The sequence below is a fragment of the Falco rusticolus genome, chromosome 5, assembly GCF_015220075.1.
Source record: "Falco rusticolus isolate bFalRus1 chromosome 5, bFalRus1.pri, whole genome shotgun sequence".
Classification (NCBI taxonomy): Eukaryota; Metazoa; Chordata; class Aves; order Falconiformes; family Falconidae; genus Falco; species Falco rusticolus.
In genome coordinates, this window is record NC_051191.1 from 67,055,903 (window position 1) to 67,072,494 (window position 16,592).

The window sequence follows — 16,592 nt, forward strand, 5'->3', positions numbered from 1 at the left end:
CCCTAGGGACCACAGTAGGGGCTGTCCCACAAATACATGCTGGTACCCGTGGCTGTGGGCTGCAGAATCGCACCCTAGTGCTATGTGCTTCCTGGAGGAGTATGGGCAGAAGTTTTGGCATCTTCAGCCCAAAGGATGATGGTGGGACCCCATTTTTCAGTTTTTGGCTTTCCTCTTTAGTCCAAGCAACAGTGTCAAAAATAGCTAAAAGTTACAAACCCGCTTTTCTGTCTACTTGTGGCCCAGAGTCTGTCTCACAGCTGTAGCAGTATCTGTGATGCCAGACAGTATGCAGTAGGCTGCGTGGATAACACCTCTTTGGGGAAGGGAGCTCAAACTGGTCCCCTCTCACTGGGATGTGATAGAAAGGACCTGAAGGGCCATAAGTGGCACACTAAAATGAGATGACCATGCCCATGACAAACTGCTGCTCCTTCAGCTTTGCACTGAGGCTAAGAAGGGGGGAAATGGGTGGATGTGACTCAGTGAAAGGGTGCCAGGGTTGCCTTGGTTGGTCCTGCACAGCATGTTCCTGCTATCTTAAAGGCAATGAATCCAAAGGAGACCTTTTGGGTCCTTCTTCCTACAGCAGTAAATAATGCTTCTAAGAGGAATGTCTTATGTGCCAGGGAATTAGCCTGTAACTTGATGTAATCGCCCTTTTCTTTCCTTGATAGTTGATTCTGAAGCCAGAGCTGACACGCAAAAAAACACCACCACATTGTAGAGAACAGTTTGGCGTGTTTGTGCCTTTTATAAATGCTTGCCCTTCTTACTGCTCTTTCTGCTTGCTTTTGTAATGTGGTCACAATGTATTGTTGTTTTCCTTGTTTTCCATGATCACTGCAGTGGTGCTAACATCAGAAATCAAACATTTCTGTTCACCGTTTTCACAATGCTTCTGTAACGCTAGTTCCTCAAGCTTTACTCTGATGCACTTGAACAGCACCTTCTTCCCAGCTCTCGCTGTTTTCATCATCCATCTTGTGCTACTTGATGACTCTTTCCAGGCCCTAGTTTCTGGATTCAGGTGATTTTTTGTGTGTGTGTGTAATAATATCAGCCTACAATAAGAAAAAGAAGTTTTTTAACCTACTTAGTTGCAGAGGAGAGCCTACTCAGGCATAACCAGACTGAAAAACTGAGCCATAAAAAAAGTCTTAAAATCCCTGCAGTTCAACTGAGAGATCCTCACATGCATAATTTTTTTAATATCATAAAAATCTCATACATTTTTTAAGCCAATCTTCTGAATTTTGTGAGGTTGATTAATGTTTCATGAAGGTCTGGGAGTGGCATTATTAAGTGTTAATGAGAATCAAGCCTTGATGAACTTAGAGCATTTCTCCCTGAAGAGGAGAGGCTGTGGGGGAGAAAGCTCTGGCACAAAAAGCTGGTTCCAGCCTTCCCAATTTCTGACTGCATGTAGTGCAAACACTTTGTTAGAGAAATCATCCCAGACTTTGTGCTGAGCCTGAGGCATGCAGGGTCAGGATGTTAGGTGCCAAAAAAGCAAGGCAACTATGATAAAAAAGCAAAAAGTGCTCAATATTGGTGAGTGTGAATGTTTTGACATGGGACACTGCTAATCCAGTTTAACACAGCCCCTCCATGCTTTAAAGGTTGTGTTTATGATCAGTAAATAAAACGAAGAAAACATATGTGCACACAAAGCCACATTCCTTGGCTGAAAATTAAAATTGGAGGAAAAGAAACTAATACAGAAATCTTTGAAAATGTACTTGTTAATATCTTGGTGACACAGTTGCTTTCTCAAAAAATTGCCCTTCATTTTAGTCAATTCTGGTGATCGCTACACTTCTCCTGACCCCGCAGGATAATGATGTCAAATTTACATAAATATATCCAAAATGTCCAAACTTAAGCACTTTTAAAAAATGTGTTTCTGTGTTTTATCACACACTGTCTTTTCTGCTGGCTGACCTTTATCATGTAAATGTGAAAGTACTTAACCATGGCAAACCATGTGCTTTCATCAAGTCATACTCTTCCAATGCAATTAATTCCAGCTCTCCAGTTCTGAAATAGGAGGTGAGAAAGGAGTCCACACATTTAAGCAGCTACGTAGCAAAAGCTGCCATCAGGTACACTCTTTAAATCCAGAGAAAGCCATGAAGGCTCCAGGATTTGCAGGGCTTGAGAAGAGAGTCCATAGTTGGGAATGGACCGACCTCTTATTTCAACATGGATTCAGCTCCCAATCAGGAGGTCTGCCTTGGTGGCCTGAGGCCTTCCTCAGTGGAGACCTGGATGGCTGATTTCACTTGGAAGCGTCATCAGGAGGCTGTGGAGTTTGTCACTGTAGGGCTATGCCGCTCCACAGAAGCAGAAGAATTGAAAAAAGTGTCTTTGGTGCTGGAAGCTTGCCTGACACCCCTCTGCACCATACTTGTCTCTGCTGTAATATGTATATATCCCATAAATACACCCAACAGCAAAGCTCTGAGGTTAGAGGAGGAGGAAGACTGTGATAACCCACGCTAGCAAGCATGTGGGCAGTGGGAACACACTGGCTGGCCAGAAAGAAATGGAAACCTTATTAAGTTGCTATTTGATCCAAATGAGACACTTTATTTTCCTTTCAGGACTGAGCTGCTGGTAGCTGAGGCTAGACAGAGTCCAGCTAGTGGGACACTTTCTGTAGGCAGTGTTCCCCCAAAAAAGATCACTATTTTCCAGAAATGTTCAGCACCAACAGACCTCTATGAAATACAAAGGCTCAGTGCATCTGGGAATGAGCACATTGGTACATCCTGTCAGTCCCAGTGAGCTACATCTCATGTGTTGGCAACTCCTGGTTTTAGTTTGAATCTGTCAGATTTCCCCCACTCTTTCATTGCCCTCCATCCTCATCCAGCTTCCTTCAACCCCCTGCATGAGCTCCCCGTCCCCCAGATACCACACACACCAAGCTTTCATTCCTTGTATTTTCCCTACTGCGTAAGGAACAAACAGCAAAGCTCCAGAGGGAAAAAAGTTAGCCAGTGAGATGCTTGTTAAACAAATAAATTAGAATATATCAGCTCCCAGATGACAGATATTTCTCAACAGAACCGACACAACCCCTGTCACTGTGTGTTTCCTGGATGGGTGCATGCTCAGCTGGGACTCGCTGACATTGCACAGAAGCCACTTTTTCCAGCTGTTATTTTTGTTTCACGGGTAGCTGCAATTGCAAATGTATGGGGGAAAGCTGTCTGAATTGCTCTAGGGTACCAGATGGCAGCTATATTGCATCCATGCCATGGGGTAAAATTTTGGTCTGCTAGACAGTGGGGTGGGCTGGCACCCTGAGCTCCCTGTGCAGCAAGGGAGTTGTCACAAAATGCAGGTGTGCAGCAAACGGTGCTGACACGCGTTCTGCCATGGCTAAGAAATCTTCTCTTTTAAGGAGCGGCTTAAGGAAGCAGAGGAGGTCTATAAGGCTGGCATAGAGAATTGTCCAGAGAGCTCCGATCTGCATAACAACTATGGTGTTTTCTTAGTTGATACTGGTAAGTGAGAAGGAGCAAGGAATTTTCTTTCTCTGCCTTATTTGCTTTGATTTGTGTTACTCAGCAGTATACATCTAAAAGGATGTCAAAAGCATCCAAATCAATAGGCGTGCCTCCACTGTAGCTTGGAAATAAATATCCCTGCTGCTGAGATGGCACAGCCTACTGAAATCTGTAATCAATGCAGGCACTGTGTGGCAGTGGCATTCAGCCTTGCTGTTTCCTTCAGTGTTTCCCACCATCTTTGCACAGCCAGTTGTCCTCTTCAATTTAAGCTGGGCAGCACCCTGACAATACTGCCATTTCTCCAGGAAAGCATGGCCACATCAAACCAAATCCCAGGCACACAAGTGGATTGTTACGGTGTTTGGAGCACTTGCAACTCTACTTGGTGACAAAGCAGCTCTTTGACTCTAAAGGTTGAGTGCCACGGCTATGAAAGCAAACATGGCTTTTAAACCACAATCATCTGTGAAAACAAAACATAAGATACTGTGGGGTAAATTGATTTCTCAGGAGCTCCGTAATGACGTACAAAGCCTTTCTTTTCTGGGCTCCTGGTTCCTATCCAACTTCCCTGGACTCGGACACTTCCTGGCATCCACATAACAACAAAAAATGCTGCTGTAATTGCTGCCTGTTATTGACAGCTTTATAAGCAAGGCCAAGTTTGACAAATGACTAGTGGAAACCAAACTACTGTCTCACTCCAGTCCCCCCCAGAACATAGGGGAGACTCAGTGATGAAATATTGCAGGCTTGAAGTGTGTGGTTGCTACCCATTCTGTCGCTTTCACACTGTGCCCAGCTCAAGTGATGCTTAGGAAGAAAGGGTAATGGTGTCCATCAGCCTGCAGTTAGCTGTCCTACCTCTGAGCTGATGCTCAGCCATCGCTTTTTTGTAGTACTTGTGTGAAATAAATATGAAGCCAAAATTCATAATCAAAAAAGGCTTCATGGCATTAATGACAGAGGTTGAGGTTCAGAATTTGTGCCCTGGCAAAAATCAAGTTTGCAAATAATAAGAATTCCTCAGTAATTTCACTCTGACATTGTACTCATCTTTGCTTGCCAACGCAGATAAACTGTCCTATTCCTGCCAAAAAATCTGGTTCAAACACAGTGCAGTGCACTTTCTATTTTTTGCACTTGTGTATTCTGCCAAAGTCAAAACTAACTTTTCCTGGTTTACTCCTACACTTCCCTACACACAAACAACAGGAAAAAAAAACACCACTGACTTTTGATACTTCAGGCATGATGTGTAAATAACCCTTCTGGAGACATGACAAGGCGTGAAGGAAGTGACTGGTAGCGAGCCCATCACAGGCTGCACTCTTCCCCGGCAGGCACAGGGAGATGCTGTAAAACACCACGCCAGTTGCAGGATTTTGTGCAACAAGCCTCCAGCAAGTATCAGCTGTGGAAAGCCATACCTCTAGATAGCTCTGCAGTGGTCATACACTCTCAATGTGTCTCCTTTGATGATGCACATCACCCCTGTGTGCTGAGCAAGGGGGGACACTGGCTGACTATAGACTGAGGTGCATGCCCAGCTGCTTCCCAAGACGTTTTGTAGATACAGTTTTCAAAAACATCTAGATGGAGGCTGCTGCTGGATGTTTTGAGAAAGTCCCACCCTGAAAGATGTCATTGGCCTTGGATGAATCTTAAGTGCTTCTAAATCTCCCTACAGATGCCCCTCCTCTGTCCTAGAAAGGAGACACCAAGAAGTATCAGTGTTAGTTTTATATTGCATAGATAGTCTCAGGAAAACCGAACTTGATCTGAACAACCATGAAAATAAAACTCACATGGCAGCGTATGTCCAGTGTCCCAGCACGTGCAAGCTGTTTTCAAGTTCTGCAGCTAGAAAAGGAATTAAATACATTGTGAAGTGATTTGGCTTAAAAAATGCCAATGCTCAAAAGCTTTGTTGGTGGACAAAGCTCTGTTGAGTATTGGTTTTCATCGGGAGATTAACTGGTCTAAAGTGTGCAAACCAATGAAATGAGCACTGGCGTTAAAAATACGATATTCACATTGCTGGAATGCTGGAACTTTATGCTGTGCTCCATTAATTTATTTAGTAGGTAGTCAGCAAGTCCTGCCTGAGGAAAGCACTGCAAGATCCTTCTTGAGGAAAGACATTTTTTAGCTAAATAAAAATATACGGTCAGAAATAGAACTTCAGGCTTTTGGGCTAGTGGTCTGGCACGTTTCTTTTTGCACAGTGTTGTATTTTGTTGTGGTGATGTCATGGACTGCAGGACCTTGCATCGGTAGACATTTTTGCACAGCGAAGCAGTGCCACCCAATGGCTCCTCTGCAACACATTGATGGTACCTACCTGCTCCAAAATAGGCACCTGGGCACCTCTGGTCTGGGATTTATTGTCCCAAGGTGGGAATTAGCTGGTCACTGGCAGCTACTCCCAGTCCTGTTGAGCAAGGCAGAAAGACTGAGCAAGGCCAGTGCGACAGGGGCGGAGGGAATAGTCTCTGTTTGGAAAAAGCTGAAAATATTTGTGGCTCTGGTGGGGTTGTGGGGAATACTGGGTGGCTTGTCCTCTGTGTCTCCATTGCCCATCTCTCCAGTGGGCCAGGGTCAAAGAATGCTCTACCAGGAGATGGTTCAGGTGGGCTCTGTCCCTAGCACAGAGGGTGCGACCACCCTGCAGTATGGTTGGAGGGTGCTTTCAGTCAGGAGTCTTCTTCTGGTGACTGTACCCTTGACCTGCAAAATCCCACCCTTAGAAAATCTATTTCTCAGGATTGTCTCTGAATATTGGAGCCTAAATCTTAGTTTGGACAGCAATTTTCCTTACACTTAATCTAAAAAGGCTGAGGCAGGATTTCTTTCTCTAAGTGGTTCTCATGCGTAGACCGATAGATGAAAGAAAACCCAGAGCGTTACTGAGTGTCGAATTTGTGACAGGATTTTTCTGATTCACCAGTTTAATAGCTGCTTTCCTCTCCAGGAGCTCCAGAGCGAGCCGTGTCCCACTACAGGGAGGCCATCCGCCTGAGCCCTGCTCACCATGTGGCCATGGTGAACCTGGGCAGGCTTCACCGCTCCCTGGCACAGAACAAAGAGGCTGAGGTGTGGTACAAGCGGTAAGAATTTGGGATGGGAGACAGAAGTTTCCCTCTTCCCCTGTACAGCTTGTCTCTGCTACAGAGCCTCTGATACATGAATCTGTCAGCACATGTTTTGGTTTTCCTCCCTTCCTTCTCCGTCCATTTGAAATCAGATTTACCTTTGCTTATTTGGCTATTTTGGGGGAGTGCTTGGAGAGGCAGCGCAGACTTAGGCAGTGTTGACTTCCCTGGACTGCCGCTTTTGGCTGGAGGATGCTCTGACAATAAAGTCAGAGCTTTCTTGGTGGCATGAGCAGGTTATTAGCACAACTCCCACCCTGCTCGAAGCTGGTCTGTGGGTGCCACAGCAGTAACAACCATAACTGCTGCACAGCCCAGCACCGAAACCTTGGTACCACCAGTAACTCCAGCCCTTCACAGCAGTGTGCCAGTAGGCAGGCTCTGACTACCAGTGTGCAACAGGGTGGACTGTTTAGGGTTTTTTGCATGCTTTTTGGCTCCCAGATTTGTGCTCACACTCCCCAGGTTCTGCCACCATCAGCCATCCCCACCCCTATGGCATGCTCACGTGCACTTTGGAGGTGGTCCTCTCCCCTTCTCAGGTGGCCAGAGGTGTTGCTGCTGTGGGCACACTCATCCCTCCTTGCGGCCTTAAGTCTGTGCTTCCCGTGATGGGATGAGCCCAGTGCAGGGCTTCACTGCTCCATCCCAGCACAAGCCACACCTCGCTCTTCTGCTTTGATCCTCACACCACCTCTTTTTCCCAAATCCCAGGGCCCTGAAGGTATCTCGGAAGGCTGAAATCCTGTCCCCGCTGGGGGCTCTGTATTACAATACGGGGCGGTATGAAGAGGCATTGCAGGTTTACAGAGAAGCGGCATCACTGCAGCCTGTGAACAAAGAGATCCGGCTGGCGCTGGTGAGTGTGGGGCAAGCTTGGCCGGGGCAGGGCCATGCAGGTGGATCACCAGCTGCTGAGTGCAGCGTCGTGTATTAAGGAGAGCTGAGCTTTTGAAGGTCATAACCCTTTACAATGTGGCTCCCTAGGCTCAGGTTTTAGCAATGATGGGGCGGACAAAGGAAGCTGAGAAGATGACGAACCATATACTCAATGAGGATGCGGAGTGTCTGGAGTGCTACCGCCTTCTGTCAGCCATCTACAGCAAGCAGGAGCACTATACCAAGGTACTGTGGCCATGGGATACCTTTGTCCCAAGGGCTCACACACAGAGCTCAGGCTGAATTTTACATTCCATCTCTCCAGAGACATGTCACATACCTTACCACACATCCAGTAGATTTATTTTTTCACTAAAACCTTTATTTAGGTACTGGGACTGAAGCTAAGCAGTATGGTTTTCTTATCACTTACTGCTCCAGCAGCTGTCAGCCCCACTGCCCATCAGCCACAGGCATTTAAAAAACCCATTTCCACTTGTGTTAATGGTGTGGGGCAAACAAGGGAAGGAGGAAGATGAGTCTTACACTGGGAGGCCTTAGTGGCAAGGAGAGCATGAGAAGTGGAAAGGTGTGGAATACAGTAACACAGTGTTCTCTTGCTTTTTCACAGGCACTTGAAGCTATAGAAAAAGCTCTTCAGCTAAAACCAAAGGATCCAAAAGTCATATCAGAGCTCTTTTTCACTAAAGGAAACCAGCTAAGAGAACAGAATCTCCTTGACAAGGCTTTTGAGGTATGACTGGTCCAAGCCCTAGGGATAGTTCTATAGGTTAAAAGTTAGAGTGAGCTCATTGCATCTAATACGCCCTGGTGCACACACCCTGGGTGCTGGCCTTGGGATTTCAGCAGTTCAGCAGCGGTATAGCTAAAGCTGTGGGGCAGCTAAAGCTTTAACTTTGCCAGACTTCGCTGCAACTTCTTTCCTCATTCCTGTGTGGAAATACAGCTCCCTGCTCTGAGAGCTTAAGTACGAGTTGAGGTGGGGTTTTGGAGAAGCCTGGGTGTTTTCTCATTGACCAGACCCTTGTTCCATCCAGCCCCAGCCCCTCTTGCTGGTGATGGCCAACTCCAGGTAGCTCAGCTGGAAGCTTGGGGACCTGTAAGAGCCCACCTTGTTGTTATACCTCACCTCATTACCTAATGGCTGAGACGTTGACTTATCCTGTGGAGCAGGAGACTTGATAGCTCAGAAATTGTTAGCATTAAATAATAACACAGAGTATTATTGGGACAGTTGTGAATATTCTCAGTATCCCTAGAGAAGTCTAATCCCAATTTGAATCCTTTCCTGTGGTGACACCATAAAAAATGGTACTGTTTGACAGAGTTCTTGTTGCTGCTTCTCCCATGCGCAGTGGCAGAAGCAGTGGGGAGGGATAGCACTGCCCTCGGGTCCCTGTGAAACCTCCACGCAAGTGGCTGTACCGTGGTCTGCTGCCAGCTCCATATTGCAGCCTTGTAGATAAATAGTATCACAGCCCATACACGACTTGTGGTTGGCAAGCACCTGCCCAAGGAAATGCCCCTGACATGCAGAAGACCCCAGCGGTGCAGGGTGGCAGGGAGAGGTCACAGGGGTTGGTGTGGCCCTTCATAGGGTGCAGTGGGCAGGGAAAACCTGTGAGATGAGCTCAGCGGTGAAGCAGTATATTACATTGCCTCTGCTATAAAGAAACTGAATTTCAGCTTATGCATTGCATACGAGAAGGACTGAAATTCTATTTTAAATGTATTCAGGAGTGAAAACTTTCTTTCCCTTTCCCCTCCACCACTGGTTTTTTTTGAAGGGTCAGTCTCATAACCTAAAACCGTTTTGTATTTATGTAGAGCTATAAACGGGCGGTGGAGCTCAACCCGGACCAAGCTCAGGCCTGGATGAATATGGGAGGCATTGAGCACATCAAGGTATGAGAGTTTCGCTTTCCCTTAAGCTGTCAAGTGCAGAGACTCAGGACAGAAAGCTAAATTTGTTTCAGACTGCCAAGAGCTGCATGTTCGTACACAATGAGTGTCCCTGACATAATTTATCTAAAAAGGAGAAAAGTCAGTCCACCCCAACTAGATTTTCCCAACCAGGTTGCATGGGAATATGTATCCTGTAATATAAAGCTTGTATTTTAAGAGGGCAGGCTTCGAGGAGCAACCTCCCATCTCTAAAGTTTTCTTGCTTCAATTGCTGACCTACTTTAGAAAAATATCACTGTGAGTCACCTTTTAAGATTCCTCTCTACCTAATTAATTTAATAAAGATGTCTAATGCAGAATACTGGCATGAAATTACAAAAATAGACAGCCCGCCCTGTGGTTGCTTATCTGTTTGAATACTTTAGCATATCATTATGATTTGGGTCTTAAGGAGTCATGTTGTGTGATATTCTCAAGCTGTCCTACCACTGAGTAAAATTTAACTCTTTTGGTACAACATAATGGAAAAATTAAAATCTACTTCTTGCCATGTGAGTTTGCTCAAATTTAGGCTAATGGCACCTGGTGATCCATTTCATAATGTAGAAGTATTCCTGTTATCTAACAGTATTAGGTTTGATAAACTCTTTTTCCTTTGTTTTATGGTCTTTGCCATTCCCAGGGAATGAACTTTTTATGTCAGGGAATGCAGATGAGATCTGTCACTCATTTTCTTTGTAGGGGAGCTACGTCACTGCCCGTGGCTACTATGAGAAAGCCTTACAGCTGGTTCCAAACAGCAAGTTGTTGAAGGAGAATCTGGCCAAACTGGATCGCTTGGAGAAACGGTTTCAGGAAGTCCAGGAGAAAGACCAAACATAGCGTTCAGTCACCAGTGAAAAGAAACCCTATGCCCCTTGGAGAAGAGTATGGTGAAAACCTATTGCTTGAAGTGATGCTGAAGGAACTTTGATAGGACTCAGAATTATGGAAGGCAAATTTTGAATGCATGCTTGTCTTTGACCAAAGTTACAGGAGACGCTTGACTCCTGTGGGACATGCTGGGGAATGAATGAAAACCTTCCTTTAATCAAGATTTATGTTTAGGTTGAACCCATTTTAATCACACCAGGAGTGTGAGTGGGACTTGTACCTTTGATATCTTGGTTATCACTGGGGAAACAATGAAGACAAAGCGCTCATCCATTGCAGCAGGGGTGAAATAGCACCTCCTGTTGCTTGACACAGTGTCACCTCGTCCATGTAAAGTACCACTGATGGGCTTCATTGCAAGTGCTGCCAGGTCCTTCTGAGCCAGGAAAGATGGTCATAACAGTCACATGAAAAGGTTTCAAGGGGTTGATGCTGAGGAAGTGGTGGCCACTTTTACAGCTCTAAATGTGACTGGAAAATTATTCTAAAGAAAGGGAAAATGGTATCTGAATATCACCCTAGAGGATGATTCTATAAGTAGGACAAATGATCCTTTGAGGGAAGATCTCACCTGAATGTTTCACTCATAAGGTAGTAATTTTGTAGTAATTCAGGTTCATGACATCAGTACTGTCAAATATCATATGGCTTTACCCTTTGCTCTCTCCCTCCAGGCCAAATAATTATTATTCTGAAAAACAATGGAAGCATCCAAAGGGAATAGGAAGCTCTAGGATTATTTGTCCTCCTGTCCAGTCCCCAGTAAAAAAACAACCAACCAATCTGATCAATATAGGAGGCAAAGGAAAGCCACAGAGAGATTAGGGAAGATTTCCTAGGCTGGAAAGGTACTAAAGAGGCTTTTTTATGGGTGTGCAGGGACAAAGCCCATTTATCATGGTGATAACACTGACAAAACACTTTGTCAAAGTGTTCTCACCCCTCCCCCAAAAGGTATAGAAAATTACCCATAGCTGATCAGTCATAAATCTATATTTTAAATACTGGAAAGGGAAAACAAATTCTCTTCAGGATGAGGGCTTTTATTTTTGAGCTTTATTTATTTAACTTATAGTAATCAAATAATTAATATATTTTCTCTGTTTTATATGAATTGGGCAGTATCCTTCACAGCTGGCCACGTGGCTGGGCATTGTGACTTGTATTGTATGAAGTTAGAAAAAACCAATACCACCGAGGCATGCCTGAATAACTCCCTTTCACGATGTTTCTAAAGCAAGTAGCTGCAGATCACATTTGACCATACTGTCACTGCAATACCAGCGCTTCTGCTGCTTCTACCAGGGTTTGTACCAGTTCGCAGAGTTAGTGGGATCATGCTTGGTGCCACTGCCTTTGGGTTTGGACATCAGGGTAGGTCATCAGTTTGTTCCTCTTGCAGCAAGAAACTGCTGTAAAAGTTGTTATATTTCAGCTAGGCTGTGACCAGTTCCTGCAGAAAAGCAGCCCAGGGTTTGGCGTTATTAGTAAAGGATAGTTCCGATTAGGTATGTGATGCCTTGGTACACATCTGTCAGGAAAAGCCTCTGTGGCAGTGACCCATGTGGCACGCAGGTTTAGTTGGTGCTGGCCATGGCACCTCAGCAAGCTCCAGATTTCTGGTGGCTCCACTGGCTCCATTTAAAAAGCTCGGTGTCTAGCCACTACTGGTGGTCAAATTACTGACAAATTATTAACATGACTCCAACTGCATTTGGAGCTCAGAGAGTGTCCAGACTGGTACAGATGTCTGCCCTGCCAGGGCTTGTGGACCTGCTAGAGCCATGGCTGTGTGCCCACCAAGACGAGACTGGACTTGAGAGGTAGTGGTCAAGGAGTCCAGCCAGTGCCTACAGCTGGGAGGGAGAGACCATTGCAGGGAGAAGGTGGTGACATACATTTCTGGGCTCTCTCCCTTTGAACCAGTTTCCCAAGGCAGCAGCTGGGACCAAAATAAGCAAGTCTTTTGCTGGTGTATTTTCTCTTCTCCTCTCAGCCCAAAGCACTCTGCTTTCCAGGGCCAACGGCAGGTGTGAGGTCCTGGGCCTGGACCAGCAACTCTTTGTCTTTTCACATGACTTTTATGGCTGTGGACTTGCCAACCTGACATTTCTGCAAGTCCCCAGTGCGGGTGCTCTGCTAGATGCCACGCATGGAGTAGCTTTGCACAGCCCTGGCACTGCCAGGATGGCCAGGAGGAGATGGGGTCATGCCAGCAGCATCCCATCGGATGGGGAAACTGAAGCTTAAACGCCTTTGAGAGCAGTCTTTTGCCCACCATGCATTGCAGAGTCGTAGGTGGTTCATTACTGGGGTGTTCAGAGGTACCTGGACCATAAAGCTCTGCCTCTCCCCAGGGTGAGCCTGTCTGTGGGGCAGCTTCACCGAAGCCCTGTGTGCCAAGCTGGCTGGCTGCCCATGGTACCACCCTGTGGCGGTGGCTTTGGGGGCTGGCAGAGGGCTGTTTGGTGCAGCCCCAACAGCACAAAGCCCCCTGCAGAGGAGGCAGCTCCGGAGTGCTCCAACAGCTCGCCGAGGCATGGGGGATAGGGGTGGGGGGAGGTATGTCTTATTTAAAAATGTGTATCAGCTATGAAGTTTGCCTCATAAAGATATATTAAATAAATACTATATATTCTACAGGCCCCACAACAGTGTGGCTTTAAATTGTGGCCAGTGAAACATATTTTTTCAAATATAAAGTAACTTGTATTTTTTATAGCAATGCTTTGTGAAGGGGAAGACTTGGTTCTGTGGTTTTAACTTCAGCTTAAATCTTAGTTTGTCTTTTTGGAGAGACCTGGTAGAAATGATTGGCTCATTCTTGTCCTAGAACCTGATCAAAGCCATCTTGACCTCCTAAAACCAGTGCACATGTAAAAGTATAATACAGCTTTGGGTGCTCTCCTCCCAGATCCTGGAGAAGGATTTTTGCAGCACTGTCTTACTTGCAGAATAATGAGACCACCCTCCCCGTGGGTTTGGTTGGAAGGCATGGCTTACGTTCATCCACTTACCTGAGTTAGGCAGGTAACATATCCATGGAGTTTAATCCCAGTTGAACCAGATTATGTTTATATGCTGAAAGGCCGACTCCACATTTTGGAGCTAGGATTGTGGTAGTTACGGAGAGAGGAGAGCTCAGTAATGAAACCCCGCTTTCCTGAACCAGCACTTTATACCCCATCTATGCAGGATGATGGTCTGCAAACTGGCAGCGTATTTAGAGAATGACTCAGACCGTAAGCTACCAAAGCAGTTAAACCCTTGTGAAGTTTGGAGCTGAGTCCCTGTCTCGTTGGCGTCCATGCTGAAACACTGTGTTTGTTCAGGACATTAATCTTATGAAAGGTTTATTGCAGGCGAAGAAGAAGAATGGAGTATGATATGAAATGGGTTACCTCCACCAAAACAGAACGCTATTGTGGATGATAAATCAAGGAACTTACCTTGTGATAAACTGGATATTATCTTAATTAATCATAGGAAATGTCCTCTTCCTCTAGCATTGCACAGCTTCTAAAATAATGAGTTATAAATACATTGTTTTTGTCAACTCCAGCGCTCAGCATGGTTAGCAGAGATTACAAATTAATAAATGGCTGAAGCTCTACCTGGAGGGGGAAGTTCGCGCTCTGCAAGTTGCATTGGCTAAACCTCAGTGCTCATCAATATTAGAGTGGAGAATTAACGGAAAGCTGGTTAGACAGGACTCTTGTGTACTCACTGTGCGTTTTAATCCTAAATGAAAAACTTAATAATTGTGTTGCTTTTTCCTTTCCCCATGAATAATATTTTCAGCTGATGGATTTTGTTTTGTTTTATTGCTTATTTAAAGTACAGCATTCTTTGCTTCCACTCCTTTTCCATCCCCCAGGATAAACGATGCAGTGGGGGGCATTTTCTCTCTCTCACAGACTGCTTGGACTAGATGTTCCTACAGATGTGCAGGCAACTTGTTGTGGCCAAACAGCAAGTGAATGCAGCAGTGCAAATGGCCTTCATTCCATAGATCTCGATGAGGATGTGTGCATGCATGCACATAGGTGGAAGAAGTCTAAGTCAAAAAAATCCAAAATAAAGAGCCTAACTTGCAGGGGAAGCTGGACACCCCTAAAATTATCTAAAAACTATGAAAGCTTCTTAACAATTATAGAAACCAAGCCAGATATGGTATACAATATTTGGTGAAAGAAGATAATTTCTAATTTTAATAATTAAGCAATTTGGAATGTAGTTGTATGATCCTTTGCCCCACTTTTCCTCCAGCTCAGCGAAACAGTTGGTATATGCTTCAGTCTCGTCAGTCTGTATGTGATTAAGTTGCCCAAGTGCTCAATTTCTATCTTTCATATATATGCAATTATGCACAATCTTTGGAAAAAAATAGCCCTTAGAGGGTTTTTTCTCCAACTTTCAGTCTCTTGCAGCAGCAACAAAATGCACCATCTTGCTTTCATGTACATTTAAAACCAGCAGTAAAAAAAAAAAAAAAAAAAAAAAAAAAGGGGAAAAGAAAAAAAGTGCTTGGCATTCACTAGTGTTACGATGTGGCAAAGTTGCTTCAGGTAATCTCAATAATTTCGTGCAAAAGTTCATTGCCATGTTTGTAATGACTTGGTGAAAATGTTTTGTTCTGGAAAATACCCCCAGTGGTATCCTCTGTAAAAGTTATGGCTTCTACAACTGTATTACTGTAGAAATCTCTGCCTGAAGTGGATGTCACGCTGTGTGTTCCTCTCATGTGGGAGTTGTTTGCATTGCCTGTTATTCATATGGCTCTTATTTCTGTATCTAATTTCTTTTTAATCAGTTGTGCATATCTTTTAAAAAAACTCAAGAAAACAGCCCATAGATTAGAAATCTTCTAAAAATAAATTCATACTTAGCAGCAGCTGGATGTATGTCAGTGGTACAGGAATTTGCAAAGTCTTTGCTTTTTTCACTGTGGGATTTATGGCTAGATTTCACATAAAGGACTTATGCTCTAAGTCTTTGCAAAAGAAAATGTATGTAAATGTCTATTTTATATAAAAAGTAAGAAAAGAAAAGAAAGTGCCATGTCTGGTTTTATTCTCTTGGCTATGGGGTCAGCCTGTTCCTTAGGACCAACCATGAACAAGTTGTTCTGGAGGTGGAAGGGCCAAAGTTTCTTACTCCGCTTGAATTACATTTCACTGCCCAAGGAGTCCCAGTTACAGTTCATGTAGGAGCAACTATGCAGCACATGTATTTAAGTCTGGCCATAAAAAATACGGGAGCAGGCATTTTTTGGAGCCTGAGCATGAGAAAGTATGACGGCTGGTGCTTACATGGTCTTGGTGATTGAAAATGTTATACTGACATAAGCTGTTCATGTCAGGCTTTATACATCTGTCATTAATGTGTCAAACAAGTCTGCAGAGTAGAAAGAGAAAGAGCAGAAATTAAAAAGAAACTCATTTTTTTCTAATTCCCTTCTTCCTAGCTGACATTCCCAGATGCTCCTGCATGCTCCCAGGGCTTGAGTTTGCTCAGAGGATTGTGATGGTGATGAACGCCTCCACTGAAAATGGACCTGAAAGAGAACCAAAAGCCCTGAACACAAGCCATAGTGTTTCCTGCCACCTTGGTGTGTGCAAACCCCTCTGTAGCATGAAGGGACATCGCATGCTGCCTTTGAAGTCAGTCCATACAGCCTGAAGTTCTCTCAGATCCCAGCAGAAACAGGGTTTCTTTATGGAGCTTGCTACCCAACACCCACCTGCCCACATCCTCATTTGTACTGATGGAGAAATCAGATGTATGCCCAGGCCACAGCCTGGATCCTGCCCCACGCAGCAGTGTGCAGCTTTGCCCTTTGAGCAGAACAAGGAATAGAGCTCGGCGGTCCTGCCTACCTCCGCTGCCTGCAGATCCAGTTGGCCTTTGGCATTGTTACCACAGGAGAGAGGGTCTCCTGCTGCCAGCTGGCCAACAGGGCAGGCAGTGCCCCCGGGGATGGACAGCGGCCTGGCAAGCAGGGACAGCTGGGCTGCCCTCACCTCCGCCAGGGCATGCACCCCCCAGCTGCTCAGCAGCTCCCGAGGTGGGATGGAGGCGGCTGCTCTGCTGTGGGTGACACCAGGGCCCTGTGTGTCTGGAAGCACCGCAGCACCTGGGGGCTCTGCAGTTTCTGGCCCAAAACCAAAAGGCAGCT

At 45.2% G+C, this 16,592-nt stretch overlaps 1 protein-coding gene across 2 annotated transcripts in view; it reads left to right on the forward strand.

The window, feature by feature from the left end:
- Nucleotides 1-15,412, forward strand: part of TMTC1 (transmembrane O-mannosyltransferase targeting cadherins 1) — a 148,713-nt gene extending 133,301 nt beyond the window's left edge. For both annotated transcript variants that reach the window (XM_037389547.1, XM_037389546.1), the window contains 7 exons: nt 3,413-3,515; nt 6,496-6,631; nt 7,391-7,535; nt 7,664-7,801; nt 8,187-8,309; nt 9,404-9,481; nt 10,223-15,412. In XM_037389547.1, the coding sequence (XP_037245444.1) occupies nt 3,413-3,515; nt 6,496-6,631; nt 7,391-7,535; nt 7,664-7,801; nt 8,187-8,309; nt 9,404-9,481; nt 10,223-10,363 (864 nt within the window). In that variant the 3' untranslated portion in view covers nt 10,364-15,412. The remainder of the gene's footprint in view (nt 1-3,412; nt 3,516-6,495; nt 6,632-7,390; nt 7,536-7,663; nt 7,802-8,186; nt 8,310-9,403; nt 9,482-10,222) is intronic.
- Nucleotides 15,413-16,592: the final 1,180 nt, after the last annotated feature.